The sequence below is a fragment of the Crassostrea angulata genome, chromosome 5, assembly GCF_025612915.1.
Source record: "Crassostrea angulata isolate pt1a10 chromosome 5, ASM2561291v2, whole genome shotgun sequence".
NCBI lineage: Eukaryota > Metazoa > Mollusca > Bivalvia > Ostreida > Ostreidae > Magallana > Magallana angulata.
Genome location: NC_069115.1, coordinates 20,099,661 through 20,113,793, shown reverse-complemented (window position 1 = coordinate 20,113,793; position 14,133 = coordinate 20,099,661). Strand labels below are relative to the sequence as shown.

Below are 14,133 nucleotides of genomic sequence, written 5' to 3'. Positions count from 1 at the left end.
AGCTTTCATCTGCATAACCTTCAGACTTCAACTATACAGCCATTATAACCTGTAAACTATACAACTGTCAACTGCATAACTGTCCAGTCTGCACAGCTGTCAACTTAACAGCTGCCAGACTTTCAACTACAATACTCAGCTGTCAGACTGTTAACTTTATAGCTGTCATGATGTCAACTGCACTGTCTACTGCAAGACTGTCATTTCATAGTGCTGTCAGACTGTAAACTGCATTGCTGTCATACTTTCAACATCACAGGCTGCAAATCATTCAGGAGATAAAATAACACACCCTAATACAAAAATTATGGATACATTTATTCATACATATTTTGATACAACTCTTGTCCCAGTCTGATGTAGTCCTCTTTCTCCTCGGGAGACATTTTGGACACCATCTCGTCCGTGACTTCGTTGAGTGGAACCATCTTTCCGGCAACTGATACCATGGTCTCCTCTTCCTCACTCTCCATTTCTTCAACTACAACATTGTTCATACATTTAAAATAATGCTACCAGTACCTTCACATTTGCAGGAATAGATTTTTTACTACATTTACTGTTCAATTAATCAAGAATTTCTATTTCACATTCACACTTGACCAATATATTAAGAAAAGATTTTGAAGAAAAAAAACTGGCATGGAGGGCTTTTGCTCCTTTAAAAACACACTAACAAATTAAATCTAAATTTTCTGGTCTTAGATCATTGAGCCATGATTTATTTTAGGCCCTGATTACCTCCCTCTTCACTCGCCAAGGGTGACAATCCACGATGTTATTGAGTAGAGAAACACTATGGATTGTCACCCTTCGCTTTTGAAGATGGTACATTGTATTATATATGTAGAGGGTCTGATTTTAAAAAAAATGTTTGTTTTAGGTAATTTTGGGCATTGAATGTATAAATTAGATTAGAAATTTGTCATAAAAGGATAATTTAATAAAAAAAGAAAAATAAAGTCCCGGGGGTCTATATACTGGGGGGGGGGGGGGGGATCCTGTCCTCAAGCACCTGTGAAAAATACATTCTTTTGCTTTTGATACCTGTAATAATCTGGCTGTCAATTGAAGAATTTCTGTGAAAATAAATTCATTCAAGCTATAATGTAAAATGGTAGCGCAAACTTTTTAAACTGTAAAGAAATTTGTTATAAGAACGTTAAGGTAAATTTCGTCATTATTCACCTCTACGGGACTGGAAATCAGATCGCTATCTCCTTCAATTCGCTTTATCCAAATTTGTTGTCATCGTAAAATTTTGCAATGATTTGTTAAGAATCTTACTGGGGACTCAAAAAAGACTTAACTACATGTATAAGATTTCACTATATCAGTGTATATGAGTTTTACTGTACATATTTCAAATTGCAAATGTAACAGCTAAAGCAAGATTCTTCAGTCCTTTGTAATAATAGCTATATAGAGTACAAGTACAAGAATACATTGAAACTTTCTTGATATGTTAAATTTTATACCCAGTTAAACACCTCTACTTTGTTTGAGGATAACATTCTAAAACTATTAATAACAAAAAATATTTTGATCTCGGAATGATTTTGCCTGAAATTTGCAAAATCACCCAAGAACACAAGTTTAACAAAAAAACTGATATTTTGACAAATTAATAGTAGTATATATTACTTGAATATATTTATTCTATTTCTAAAGTGATATCAACAAGATATTTCAGGCAATCATATATGATAAACAATCAAGTTTGTCATACATTTACATGTAATTATTTAGTTTTTTTCAACTATTGTAACCATGAGTTTAATGAGGCCGAGTACAGAGCGAGTACGCATGCTTTCGCGCACCGTTTCATTTGTATTGTAACGTCATCTATTTAATTGGTTGTCGCAATGGCGTGATAGTTTCAACTGCAGATATTCAGCGAAATTTGTTGAAAATAGCTCATTTGATGCGTAAAATTGGTACTATATTGTGGAATAAACATAAATGTCTCGAAGTATAAGCTATATTTGGGCTCGGGTTGAAAACGTGAAGAGGGTTCAGCAAGCCTAGCCCTCTGTCACGTTTTCTTAACCCGCCTAAATATAGCTTAATTTATTTATTTCAAGACAGTAACCATGTATTTTATATTATGACCCTTTTAAAATATGTGATGTTATATATTTATTTATTACTTAAATATGTCTGAATGTTTTAATAATACTATAAAGATCACTATTTCCGTCTTTGTCAAATAAAAAAAATGGCCCTTATCTGACAAACTGGGAAATTGTGCATACAAAAAATAACTTTGATAAGACCCCTGGAACAGACCAGGAGGTAAAGGGTTTATTTTATTTGACCATTTGATGCCTTTTAGCAATAACTTTAATATGTAGAACAGAAATAGAAATCCCTAGGGCAGAAATTTAAAAAATGTGCAAAATTGATACATTTCAAGCAAAATCCCATAGGGTCCTATGTTAAAAATTAACAAACTTTGAGATGACCCCTAAAACAAACGGTGTGGTAAATGTCTTTTTTTTTTATCTTAAAATAATAATTATATCAAATGATCATTAGAAAGTCCTGTAAAAAATTTCATTCAAAAATCTAGGGCAGAACAAATTAGACCCGGCCTCGTTAATACATAAAATGAAACATGCATGCATGTATCTCAGCTTACCAGTATTTTGTGAAGGAGCGGAATATTTTGGCGTTTCGTCCTCTGAATCACTGCTGGAACTCTCATTCCTCTGTCCTGGGATTGGCCCAGTGGGCGCACCTCCTTTCTTCTCATGTATAATCAGGAGAGTTTCTATTTCATTACTGACTGCTGTACGATTAGCTGCCTCCATATGAGTGGGCCGTGAGTCTTCATTGACATAGGAGCTCTGTTCGAATAAAAGAAATATCTCTTAATCCACTCTCTAAAAAAAAAATAATTGAAAAATCTAGCTGGTTGTGTATCAACCTTCTGGACTTTATCACAATGAAATATCTTTTGTTTAAAATTGGCTGTCAGATATCATAAGGGAGATAACCTATGTTTGATACCATTTTATCCCTATTTCTTCAAATCAACCTATCTTACTGTTCCCCTTCTTTTACAACTCATTCAGCTGACTTATCTAACTCTTCCTCTCTTCTCTCTTCCTTTTTCTCATTATCTTTATCCCATTTCTTTCTCATTTCTCTCTCTCTCTCTCTCTCTCTCTCTCTCTCTCTCTCTCTCTCTCTCTCTCTCTCTCTCTCTCTCTCTCTCTCTCTGAGACACCCACTGTTTATATTTTTTTAACCACCTTACATCAACACTTAACTAGAACTGTCCTAATGGGACTAATACCCCCGCTAGGCTAATTTCAAATGGGACAAATAATTGAATTAAATAATAAAGGTTTGGAACACATACAAAATTTTTTTTCTAGAATTGTAAAAAAAAAAAAAAAAAATTAGTTAACAAAGAAAAATTAAAATCAAAATTGTCAGAATTTCACTGTAAATACATATCTATAACAGTAATACATTTACAAATGTATGTATTTGATGATATATTTTTTTAATTTAATTAATGTAAAGAAAAACCAACAAAATGACAATAACCCCTCCCTTTGCAGTGAATAGAAATACCGGTAGCCAAGCAATGCTCTTCTGTTGATAAAACTTTCAATATCTTTCTAATAAGAGTCTTGACAGATGCAATTAGTTGTTTCAAATTTTCCTCACTTTCTCCTATGGCACAATGGAACTCCATATCAGAAAATTGATCCCATAGGACTATGATTTTCTTTGATGAACTTGTTAAATTTAATAAACTCCCAAAACATTACCATAATTACCATACTATGTAAAAATATGTAAAAAAAGAAAATTTAATATTACAAACAATTTTAAAATTGCCAAAACACTACAATCATATCAGTAATTTTGAATTTTATTTAAATTAATGCCCAATAGGGTCACTTCATCAATTTACTTGACAAATAAATTTAAACAACCTCTAAAAATAGTTTAACTTCTTTATTAATAATTATATTATTCATTTCCTTATAATGATAGACCTTTTGGTTTACATGAAACAGTTTTAAAATAGCCCCAAAACCATCACCCACTTTACAGATTATCAATTTCCCCTAAACACATGCTCCATCTGAACCATGGCTCAGATAATGTCTCCCTTGGGACAAATGAATTCAGCCACACTTGTCTTTGATGTTCTTATTAGCTCCTAAGAATTTATCATTGACAAACAAAAACTTTGCATTGTCAGTTGATAGAGAACTTATAAAAAATAATTTTTTTTCATTAATTAAGACATAAAGACCAAAAACTCCATCTGGATGTATTTATATAAATATATTTTAGAGTGTTTTCTATTAATTAATTAATAAAATCTGTAAGGATTACCTCCCTTACTTTTCAACATTAGTGTACAATATATAGAATAAGGAAAATGAACACTGTCATAAAATCATTAAATCTTGTCTGATCTTAAAAAAAATTGCAGGTGCACATCTTCAGATGGTGTTCAACATATGTACAAATTTTCAAACTGTTCCATGCAGTAAAAAAAAATTCTATAGGGGGGACAAAGTTGCGTCTACAGACAGACGGACAGACGGACAGACAGACAGACGGACAGACGGACAGGGTGAAACCAATATACCCCCCTAAACTTCGTTTGCGGGGGTATAATAAACTTCGTTTGCGGGGGTATAATTATCTTCCTTCATCCTTTTTCTACCCTCAGGATGACTCTTGATATCTTTCTGCTATCCTGGCTCTTCTCAGATTCAACATCCCCTATCTACTCAATTTATCTTTCTTTTCTCTTTTTCTCTAGCTCTCTCCCTATTTAACCTCCTGGTTCTCTCTCTCTCTCTCTCTCTCTCTCTCTCTCTCTCTCTCTCTCTCTCTCTCTCTCTCTCTCTCCAACCCAATCCCATCTATATCTACTAACCATATCATCCACTAACCCTATCATCTTCCTTACCCCTTTTCTCCCTATCCTAACCCCCTCCCCCCGGTTTACTCTCTCTGCTGCCACCTTCTCCTCCCCTTCCCCCTTATGTCTACTTACCCTGCTATCCTCCTGACCCCCTTCCACCGTACTCTGTGACATCCAGACAGGCACTTCTTTGGCAGCCTCCTGTTTCTTTCCATCATTCTCCGCACCCATACTAATGGTGACCGTGGAGTCTGACCCTAAGTTGTAGTTGGTGGTTCTGTTCTTGTCACCACTCCAAACATCCCTCTCCATATTGGATGACTTAGAGGTATGTGATCTGTAAACCCCAACATATACATTATCATTACTATAGTTAAACATTGTGTAACAAGTTGCATAATTATCTATTTCCAGACCAATGGAAGAGTTCTTGAACTGCAAGATTTGTCAAAGTTGGATATCGACAAAATCAACAGGTACAAAATGAAAACATTATGAAGTTTTTTTCTGGAAATATTTCGAAATGTTTGAGGAAAGTTTCATTGTACGGTAGACTATGAACACAGCTGAAAAGATTTGTGCCTGTAGACCAGTGTAGTGTTTTTTGTTTCAACAAGTTTACAAGGAAGTTTGTTTATCAAAAATTAAACAAAAACAACAAAAAACTGATAGACACTATTCCAAAAGCATAATATACATGTAGTTCTAATGCCATAAATACATGTACAAACCTGTTGTGAATTTTGCTGAGGTCAGTTGGTTCTGGCTCTAAAAGTTCTGGTGCCAGTTTGATGTCATCACACTTCTGTAGCAAGTCGTAGACCGGTTGTATCTGCTCGTTGAATTTGGCTAGCAAAGTTCGCGAGTCCTGGACCGACGAAGCATCTGCATCTTCCTCCACTTCGTTATTACAAAACGTACATCGAAACGTCCCACTCATCATATCAAACAACTCATTAACCTCCAGGTCTGTGAAAGTTTTCTCGCATGTCGGACACCTGAAAGATGCTCTGCTAGTGTTGTGCATTTCCTCCATTTCAATCTTTCTGCGTATGTGGTCCAGCTTGTACTTGACAATGTTGACGAACACTTGATAATTGATGAAATAATAAGTCTGTCGGGTGGATTTGTTCTCTGCGTCAGTTTCCATTTTTAAACGAGTCTTCACAAATTTTTCTGTTTTGAGCGTGTTTATGAGAGCTCGAAGCTGCTTCCTTTCGAATCGAAGTATTTCAACGATGTCATCTTCTTTCATGCAAGGATTGCGTACTAGGAGATCGATAATCATTGCGTGTTCTAGACTATAAAATCCACGAACCACCAATCGGATCAATCGTTTAAGATTCGATGGAACCTCTGTCAGAATTTCTGGCTCAATCATATTGTAAAATTATTCTACAAAAAATGGATAAATGAATATTATACAATTATAGCCTTTTGATGAGGTCAATACATGGTTTTATCAGTCTAGTCAGGACTTCGAAAAGGAGTTAACTCCCAAAACAGAGTCTTTGGCTCCATCATGCATTGCGGTAAAATGGCGTTTCTAATGTAATCAATGTGTGAGTTATGCCCCTTAGTTCTAAATAAATTTCTAAAATTGCCCCAAAACACACCAATAATTAATTAAAACTTTCAAAACATTTCTGAACGTGTACGTTCATATCATACGTTCATGTCACATTTATGTCATATGTTCATAACCGTTTACTTTTATTGTGCAAAATTAATTTTTAAAATGAAAAGTTCACCCATAACAAAGCATTACTTCAATCGCGCACGACTATAACTGTTTTGAAATAAATTAAATGCTTGGATATGTTTATTTATCATTGTTTGTAAAAGTTTAGTCTCATTTCAATCATTTTCAGGCAAAATTATTCAATTATCTTGATAAATAACACGAGTTCCTAACATCGGAAATGTCCTAAGCAATCATAATTGTTTTGATAATAATTATCTGTTAAATTTAAAGAGTTTTTGTATCTAGAGTGACAATTTATTTAATTTTTTAGGCTTTGAAACAATCAGTCCTATTTTTCAATACAAATAAGACGTTTTTAATCAACGCTAGAGCAGCCAGTTTTTGTTAGTAATCATAGCTCTTTTCGTTTACCAAATTGTATAATTGGTGATTTTAAATTGTAACACAATACAAAAAAAGTAAAATTGAATGTAATTTTCCTTTTAATAACGATAAAATTCCATTAAAAACACAAAAATATCACTTTTTTACATCATCCAAACATCCAACTTAGAAGATAATAACTTTTTAAAATGCAAATAAAACTCTATTTCATGCTAATACGATTGATAGTAAATTATATCCTGCATCTTTTTAAACATGTTAGAAGTCTGCTAAAACATGCAGCACTTTGCAAGATGATTCTTGTGAACCACACATTTTCATCGAAAAATCGCCACACTTTGTACAAGTGCGCATGCGTAGACTCCCAAAACGGAGTCCAAAATGCTTACAGAAATTCACTTCCGTTGACTCCGGTTCGGGAGTCCGTCTAGACTGTTTATAGACCTGATGAGAGTCTATAATTATTTGAATACAAAAGTTTAACAAAAATCTCATTCGGTTTGATTAAAGCTATCCATTCTTCGTACGGTTGCATAAAAGATGAGTCATTAAGTGGGTTGATTTGTACTTGACTTACAATTTTTGTAATTTGTGTATGTTTAAAAAAAAAAATAAAATAAATAAAATTCAGTTGAGCCAAGACATACATGTACATGTACAGGTAATTCCATGTACGTCCCTACTCCCTAGGTTGAGCAGTGATCACAGTTGAACGCATCCATAATGTTTAAATATTAACATGCAGAACTTTGATTCCAGACGACGATTCTTGTGTGAAATAAACGAGTACATGTATGAATATATGTTTAATACACCTTTAGAAAATCATAAAAACATTCTTACCGAAAGAGACTTTGTGCAGAAACCAATAGTCGATACCGGATAGATGTACAAGCACTGTAAAATCAAAATTGAAACGCAACTTCCCGGACCTTAAATTTCCGGCAGAAGTCTACATGAAGGAAACATGTATGGTCTAATCGTCCTCGGATCAGCTCTCCCGATAATTCCAGATCAAATCAGTCACTAATTAAAATTAAGTGAAATTATATATTTTGTTAATAATTTTCCAGAGAAATAGGCCTATACATACCTTCTGGATTTTTTAAAAAGTATATTCGCAAAATTGTCACCCATAGGTTTCAGTGCACAAAAATACATGTACCATAACATCATCCTATTCTATAAAAAAATCTTGATGATTTTATATTATATGGATAACTTTTTTTTCATTCGTCGCTTTAAATGGGGAGCGCCCATTGTTTCATTCACCAGGGGCCTATATAGAATAGTATCTATTGTTGCAATGAGGCAACTGTCTCACTCGACTTTTCACCGTCACCCCATTGAGCACTTAGGCTTCCCATAATTAATTATATATTGCAGAAAATATTCAATTTAATTAATTTTAGCGTACAAAAAAACATGTTAATTATACTTTTATCATTTTAATGTCAGTTGGTAAATAATAAATGGTATTGTTATATTCAGTAGTATATTCTCACTATATAACTCTATATAGACAAATAAACAATAACTGTAATATTAGCTCGTCCGAAAAATATTGACCGGTTAATATTTTTTTGATATTGACCGGCTAGGAATAATATCCAGAGAACGTTCCCTCTATTTCAAATAATCGCCTCTGATTTGTTGATTCGTAAACGATGACATAAATAGCTCTTCGCGACTCCAAAACAAGGTGACGTCATAATAGACAGTCAGTCAATGCAAGTAAACAACGGACGCGCAATGCGACGGTTTGCTATCATAATGGATATTATAGCATTGAATCATGATTTTTTGACGTATACACTCTCATAACTGCAGCGGTGTGTGCATACAAATTGAGTAACGCGCGTTAGCGCGTTATGAAAATTTGTATGCACACACCGCTGCAGTTATGAGAGTGTATACTTAAAAAAATAATGATTTAATGCTTATATTTACATTTTTATAACTTCTTGTCTTGTCTGCAAATGTGATTCATACCTTAAAATTCCTATCTTATCCTAAGGGTAAGTTAATATTAATGGAAGAGCCTCAGTAACAGCCACAAGCGTGAACTTTGATTTTCGCTTGTGACGTTGCAGTTTACAGCGTTCAACGTTTGTGACGTCATAATAAAACTCGTCATTTTTACCTTTGACTACTTGTTGCATTTAGAGGCATTTAAACATCACGGAATTTAATGGAAAAACACAGTAGAATGTAAATATAAGGATTTGCGAATTACTGTGAAATGAAATCAGGTAGAACGTCTGTTTGTTAATTCTCACGGTCGGCGGAATATCACCAGTGACTGTTTGATGCTGAGGATATTTTGAAAATGAACTTTGCACAAAATTGAATTCGTGAATTCTTTGTTGAGCTGAGAAAATTACGGCGATCTGTTTTCAATTACTTTCTTAAATTTTGCTTTGTTTCTTCATATAACAAAACAAATGTTGACTGTGTTTTCGGGCAACATTGATTATATTAGCCCTCTTGGGACGAAAATATTGCCCTCCGCTTCGCGTCGGGCAATATTACGTCCCTCGGGGGCTAATATAATCAATGTTGCCCTCAACCCCAGTGAATATTTGTATAATATGATAACGTAATGTTACATTACATATATTAGATACATGTAGCATGGATGATCCACATCTTTACATTTATGTACATGTATGCCCCATACTCAGTATGATGAACATTTTAAAAATGTAAATAAATAATGAAGAAAATAAAATAAAAATGTAAATATATTAAATACTTTCAATAAGAAATCATTCTTTGGCCTTAATGAGAATATCGACCCTGTAGCTAGGTTTGTGATAAAATCTATCATAAATCCATTTTGAATTTGTTGGATTTAATCACGCCCCAATCTAATGATCTTCTCTAAAATTTTATAACGGATGAGTTTTTGTTTCTTAATTATATCAATGAAAGACCAAAACAAATACTTGATGATGTAAAATGCATGCGTACTGTTTGTTGATGTATCCTCATATATTATCGAATTCAATATTAATCTGATTATATTCTATATTATATCTACACATTGTATCTAAATTAGCATTGAATGCAAAAATCTTTCATCTGGTTCCCATAAAATTGTTCATATTTCAGTTATACTTGGTTATATAAAAAAAAAACCCATGTACAAATGAAATGTAAACCCAGTTACTCGTCCATTGTGGACACCAATATAATAAATGGTACATAAACGCAGTCTCTTAGAGGTAATATTGGATTTTCTTTACAGAACCTCTTATTAGCTCAGCCACACAGAGGTTGTCGCTGGTGTCCACACATAAACCGTATGGTGCATGTAGATTACTGTTGTCAATGTAGCGGAGAAACTGCCCGTCCTGATCCAGGATGAGTATTACCTGGTTGTAACCGTCTGATGTTAGGATCCGACTCTGGCTGTTTGTAGGAATGCCGACTGGATAAAATGAATCCTTTGTAGAAGAGGAAGGACCGTTGTTGTCCTGCCTGATTGACCACCGCTACTGCATGGGCTGTACAATCAGAAACACATATATCATTGTCCATGTTCTCGCTATTGAATTTAAGGTGACGGCCTGGTCTTTGTCATCGAATTGAAGAGTTTGTTTCTCTGAGGAACTAAAGTAACGCACAACTTTTGCATGTTTCTCATCGTCACTGACCATCATGATCAGGTGGCCACCAGAGGAGGTGCTACAGACATAGCGAGGTCTCCACTTACGTAGTCTGACCAGTTTTTGAATCTGTGTATTCTTCACTATGTTTACAGCTCGGTCTATCATTTGGGCCAGTATAAACAAGATAACCACTCTGTGTCTTAACTGACTTGGTTTGAATCGACTTAACAAGTTTACCATGGAGGTTGTATAGTCTCATAATATTGTCCTGACCATAAGTCCAGACTTGTTCATTCAAACAGGATACACTGAATAACGTATATTGTACTTTCCATATCCTGTTTCCACAGCTGTGATTATCTTCGATTCATCAATGAACAGGCTACTGAAAGGTGCATGCAAAGCACCGGACGAGTCAATATATAGAATATACAAGTTGCTGTCCTTTAAAAAAGGACTGCAATACGTGGACCATATGCATGTGTTTCCAACGAAAACGTGAAAGTCTTCAGATTATCTGAGATTCCTCCGACTCTAGCCGCCTACTTTTAACCACTAAATTTGTACGTTGTGTTATGTATGTATAGCCCTGACTTTTCACCTCAGAGTTTAGGTTCATACCTCTAAAATAATTATGATCTATATTAATCAAGATTGCATGTATAGTATCAGGCATTCGGCGAATTCTACTATTTGCGCAAAAATTACGCTTTGCACTACTTTGTTAACTATGCAGTGACAGCTTTGTGTAAATTAATTTCATATTTTGATGTAATTTTCTTGAGATTTTAACTTTTATACAGTGACAGAATTATTCAGTCATCTATTATATACAGTCACGTAATTATTCAATCATACTTTTAAAAATGCTTAAAAATTCTTAATCGGGAAGTTTTCGGAAAACAACAAAACATTGCAAATTATGCTATTTTATGCCTGTTGTAGTTTCGGCATAACATTAACTTATTTCATAATACTGACAGTTCATACATGTATCATATGTCGATCCTTTCTTTAAAAGGAATTCTTTGTTTCTGTACTGTTTACCTACAACTTTACAATTACAGCGCCTTTGAACTTATGGTGTATGCATATAGCATAGAATCCTGATCCCGATTCATGTGCTAGCCTGGTTCCCTAAGCGACCCATAATGCACAGGAACCAGACTAGCTCATGCGCAGGCTGAATTTTCCCCATAGCATCCGCTTTAACCTCGCTTATATATTTTCTGCGTGGACCTCAGGGTCCACGCAATAACCATCATGTTGTCCTATTTTGATTGATTGATAGGGTTGACAGAGAACCAACCAGATGATAAATTTGTTCCTGGTCAATTTTCTGAGGGGTAAATGTTGGTAAGGAAACTGTGAGTTTAGGAGGCAGTCTTTTAAATCCAGCATTCTTCAAGGGTTTGTAGGCAGTGACGAGGCTGACATCATTGGAGTTCAGTAATTTTTTCAGATCAGCAACGCTCTGGTTAATATCAGATATTTTGCGTTTGATTTCATCTTCCTACTTATCTAAGAGTAATATTAATGTTTGGATTCAATTTCACTGACATCATTTTTCATTTTTTTGATGATAGTGTCTATTTCCGTGTGCAACTCTTCCCCATGTTTGTCTAGGGCTGTTGTCGATTTCTAGGAGTTTGTAATCAGATCAGCTTTTAGCACAGGGATGCAAAATGCTATGTCTTGGTATTTGGGCTGCAGTTTTTGTTCCAATTCTTGTAAATCTATCTGTATGCCATCTTTCTTTATTTGCAGTGCTTTCACCAAGTCAGCAAATGCATGACCCATGTGCTCATTAGAAGTAACCGAGTGTAAACAAACAGGACTATTGCATTGTTCACAGCAAAGTTCACATTTTTAATTGAATGTTTTGGACATTTGGGATCAATCTCCCGAGATGAAATTGGCACTACTTTGTGTTCTTTGGAGATATTAGAGAGATGTTCCTCCACACAGGCTTTACACAGATGTGTTTGACATAAATCACGGTGCATAGAGGGAACAGGAGTCTCACAGTGATGACACTTTAACACACCCTGGGCCCAACAGCAGTCCATGTTCAAACACTTTGATGGATTTTTAAATTGGTTTCTAAAATAAACCCAATATGCCTTTCAATTTATTACATGATACAAACTGTACGAGTTTACTAGTACTTTAAATGATATACTGACTTGAAATGTCTGGATCTGCAGACATAATTCGACATTTTTTTACTGAGTTCTCAAACGTAATTTTTATGTTACTCAGTGTTAAGGACGATGTGCGGCCATTTGAGAAGAAAAATGTAAACATTTATCGATTTGGCTTGTTTCTGTCCAAAACTGACTAAAACTGTTGTCAGAAGACATAAAAGCAATAAATATGACGTTCAACATGTTGTTTTGTAGTATGCAAATTACGCATACAAGAGCAGAACAATGAATTTTTAAATCACTTAGAACTGCACAGCTACAGACTTAAATTTAAGATTTTAAAATCCGAAAAAATATGAAAAAAGGTCATTAGTGTCAATTCTACAACCATTTGTTGATAAAAAGGTCTAAACTTGCTTATTTAAGTTGTAACTTTGTCTCAAAAGAGGGTACCCTATTCTTAAAATGAGTCAAAAAACTATCAATTTGCATGAGATATTTTTGTCTGTGTCTATGTCTGATTAAAACAGGGTACCCTATTTTGAGGCAAAGATTTACATTAATGTGCAAAATTCAACATTTTTCTCAGCAAATTGTTGTAGAGTGGACACAATTAAACCCTCCTTTACATTTTCAGATTTTTAAATCTTCAAAATAAGTCTGCACCTGCGCAGTTCTACAGCGGTTCTAAGTGATTTAAAAAGCATTGTTCTGTTCTTAAGTGCATACTTTTCATACAAAACAACATGTAGAATCTCATATTTACTAGTATTGCCTTTTCATCTTTAGACAACAGTTTTGGACAGCTTTGTGCCGAAACAAGCCATTTCAAGAAATGTTTACATTTTTATTCTCAAAAGTACATGGGAAAGTTGTAAAGTTCATTTTAGGAATAAAATGTCAGTTGAGTTATCTTGCTTTATTTCGCGGGGGGGGGGTAAGGTTGTTACATTTGTTCACTCGTATAGAAGTGCTACATTTGGCTTAAAAAATATTTTAATTTTATTGAGTGGCTTACCTGATTTTTTGAAAATATGTTTTTTGGCTGCTTCAAAGTAGCATTTCATTCTATAAACTTTAAGTTTATGGGAGTTATGTCTATTTCCTCTTTATGAATTGTGTTGAGGAATGATCTCCTATTGGACAGTACTGTCTAGATATGCTGTTGAGCATTTTGTTTTAAATTCGCCCTGTTTATAGATAAAGGAATATGATAAATATATAGAGAAAACATTCTTTGAAAATTAATATTTTTGTCTCAAAAACTGAAACGACGAAATGGTTTGCCGTTTTACATATGAATATTTAAAACAAAAATTGAAATTGAAAATCTTTTTTCATAAGATCTTTTCTGCTAAATTTTCAACATGTTTGTATTTG

At 34.2% G+C, this 14,133-nt stretch overlaps 1 protein-coding gene across 2 annotated transcripts; it reads right to left on the bottom strand.

Annotated features, from left to right (window-relative positions):
* Positions 1-297: 297 nt before the first annotated feature.
* On the bottom strand, positions 298-7,919 carry LOC128184707 (general transcription factor IIE subunit 1-like). 2 transcript variants are annotated; one of them, XM_052854280.1, is made up of 5 exons: positions 7,836-7,919; positions 5,635-6,298; positions 5,036-5,240; positions 2,642-2,849; positions 298-481 (listed from the first exon to the last, which is right to left on the bottom strand). In XM_052854280.1, exons 2-5 carry the CDS (start codon positions 6,282-6,284, stop codon positions 318-320), a joined length of 1,227 nt encoding a protein of 408 aa, XP_052710240.1. In that variant the 5' UTR covers positions 6,285-6,298; positions 7,836-7,919; the 3' UTR covers positions 298-317. The 2 variants fall into 2 exon arrangements, with proteins under 2 accessions (XP_052710240.1, XP_052710241.1); XM_052854281.1 differs by lacking the exon at positions 7,836-7,919 and adding an exon at positions 7,640-7,758.
* Between the last annotated feature and the right edge of the window lie 6,214 nt (positions 7,920-14,133).

What these genes read in the sequence shown, in the direction of transcription:
- LOC128184707 (XM_052854280.1), bottom strand. Translation starts at nt 6,284, where the DNA reads ATGATTGAGCCAGAAATTCTGACAGAGGTTCCATCGAATCTTAAACGA. An exon ending in CTCAGCAAAATTCACAACAG is followed by an intron (nt 5,241 to 5,634) that starts GTTTGTACATGT and finishes TGGGGTTTACAG; the next exon opens with ATCACATACCTCTAAGTCAT. An exon ending in CGCTCCTTCACAAAATACTG is followed by an intron (nt 482 to 2,641) that starts GTAAGCTGAGAT and finishes ACAATGTTGTAG; the next exon opens with TTGAAGAAATGGAGAGTGAG.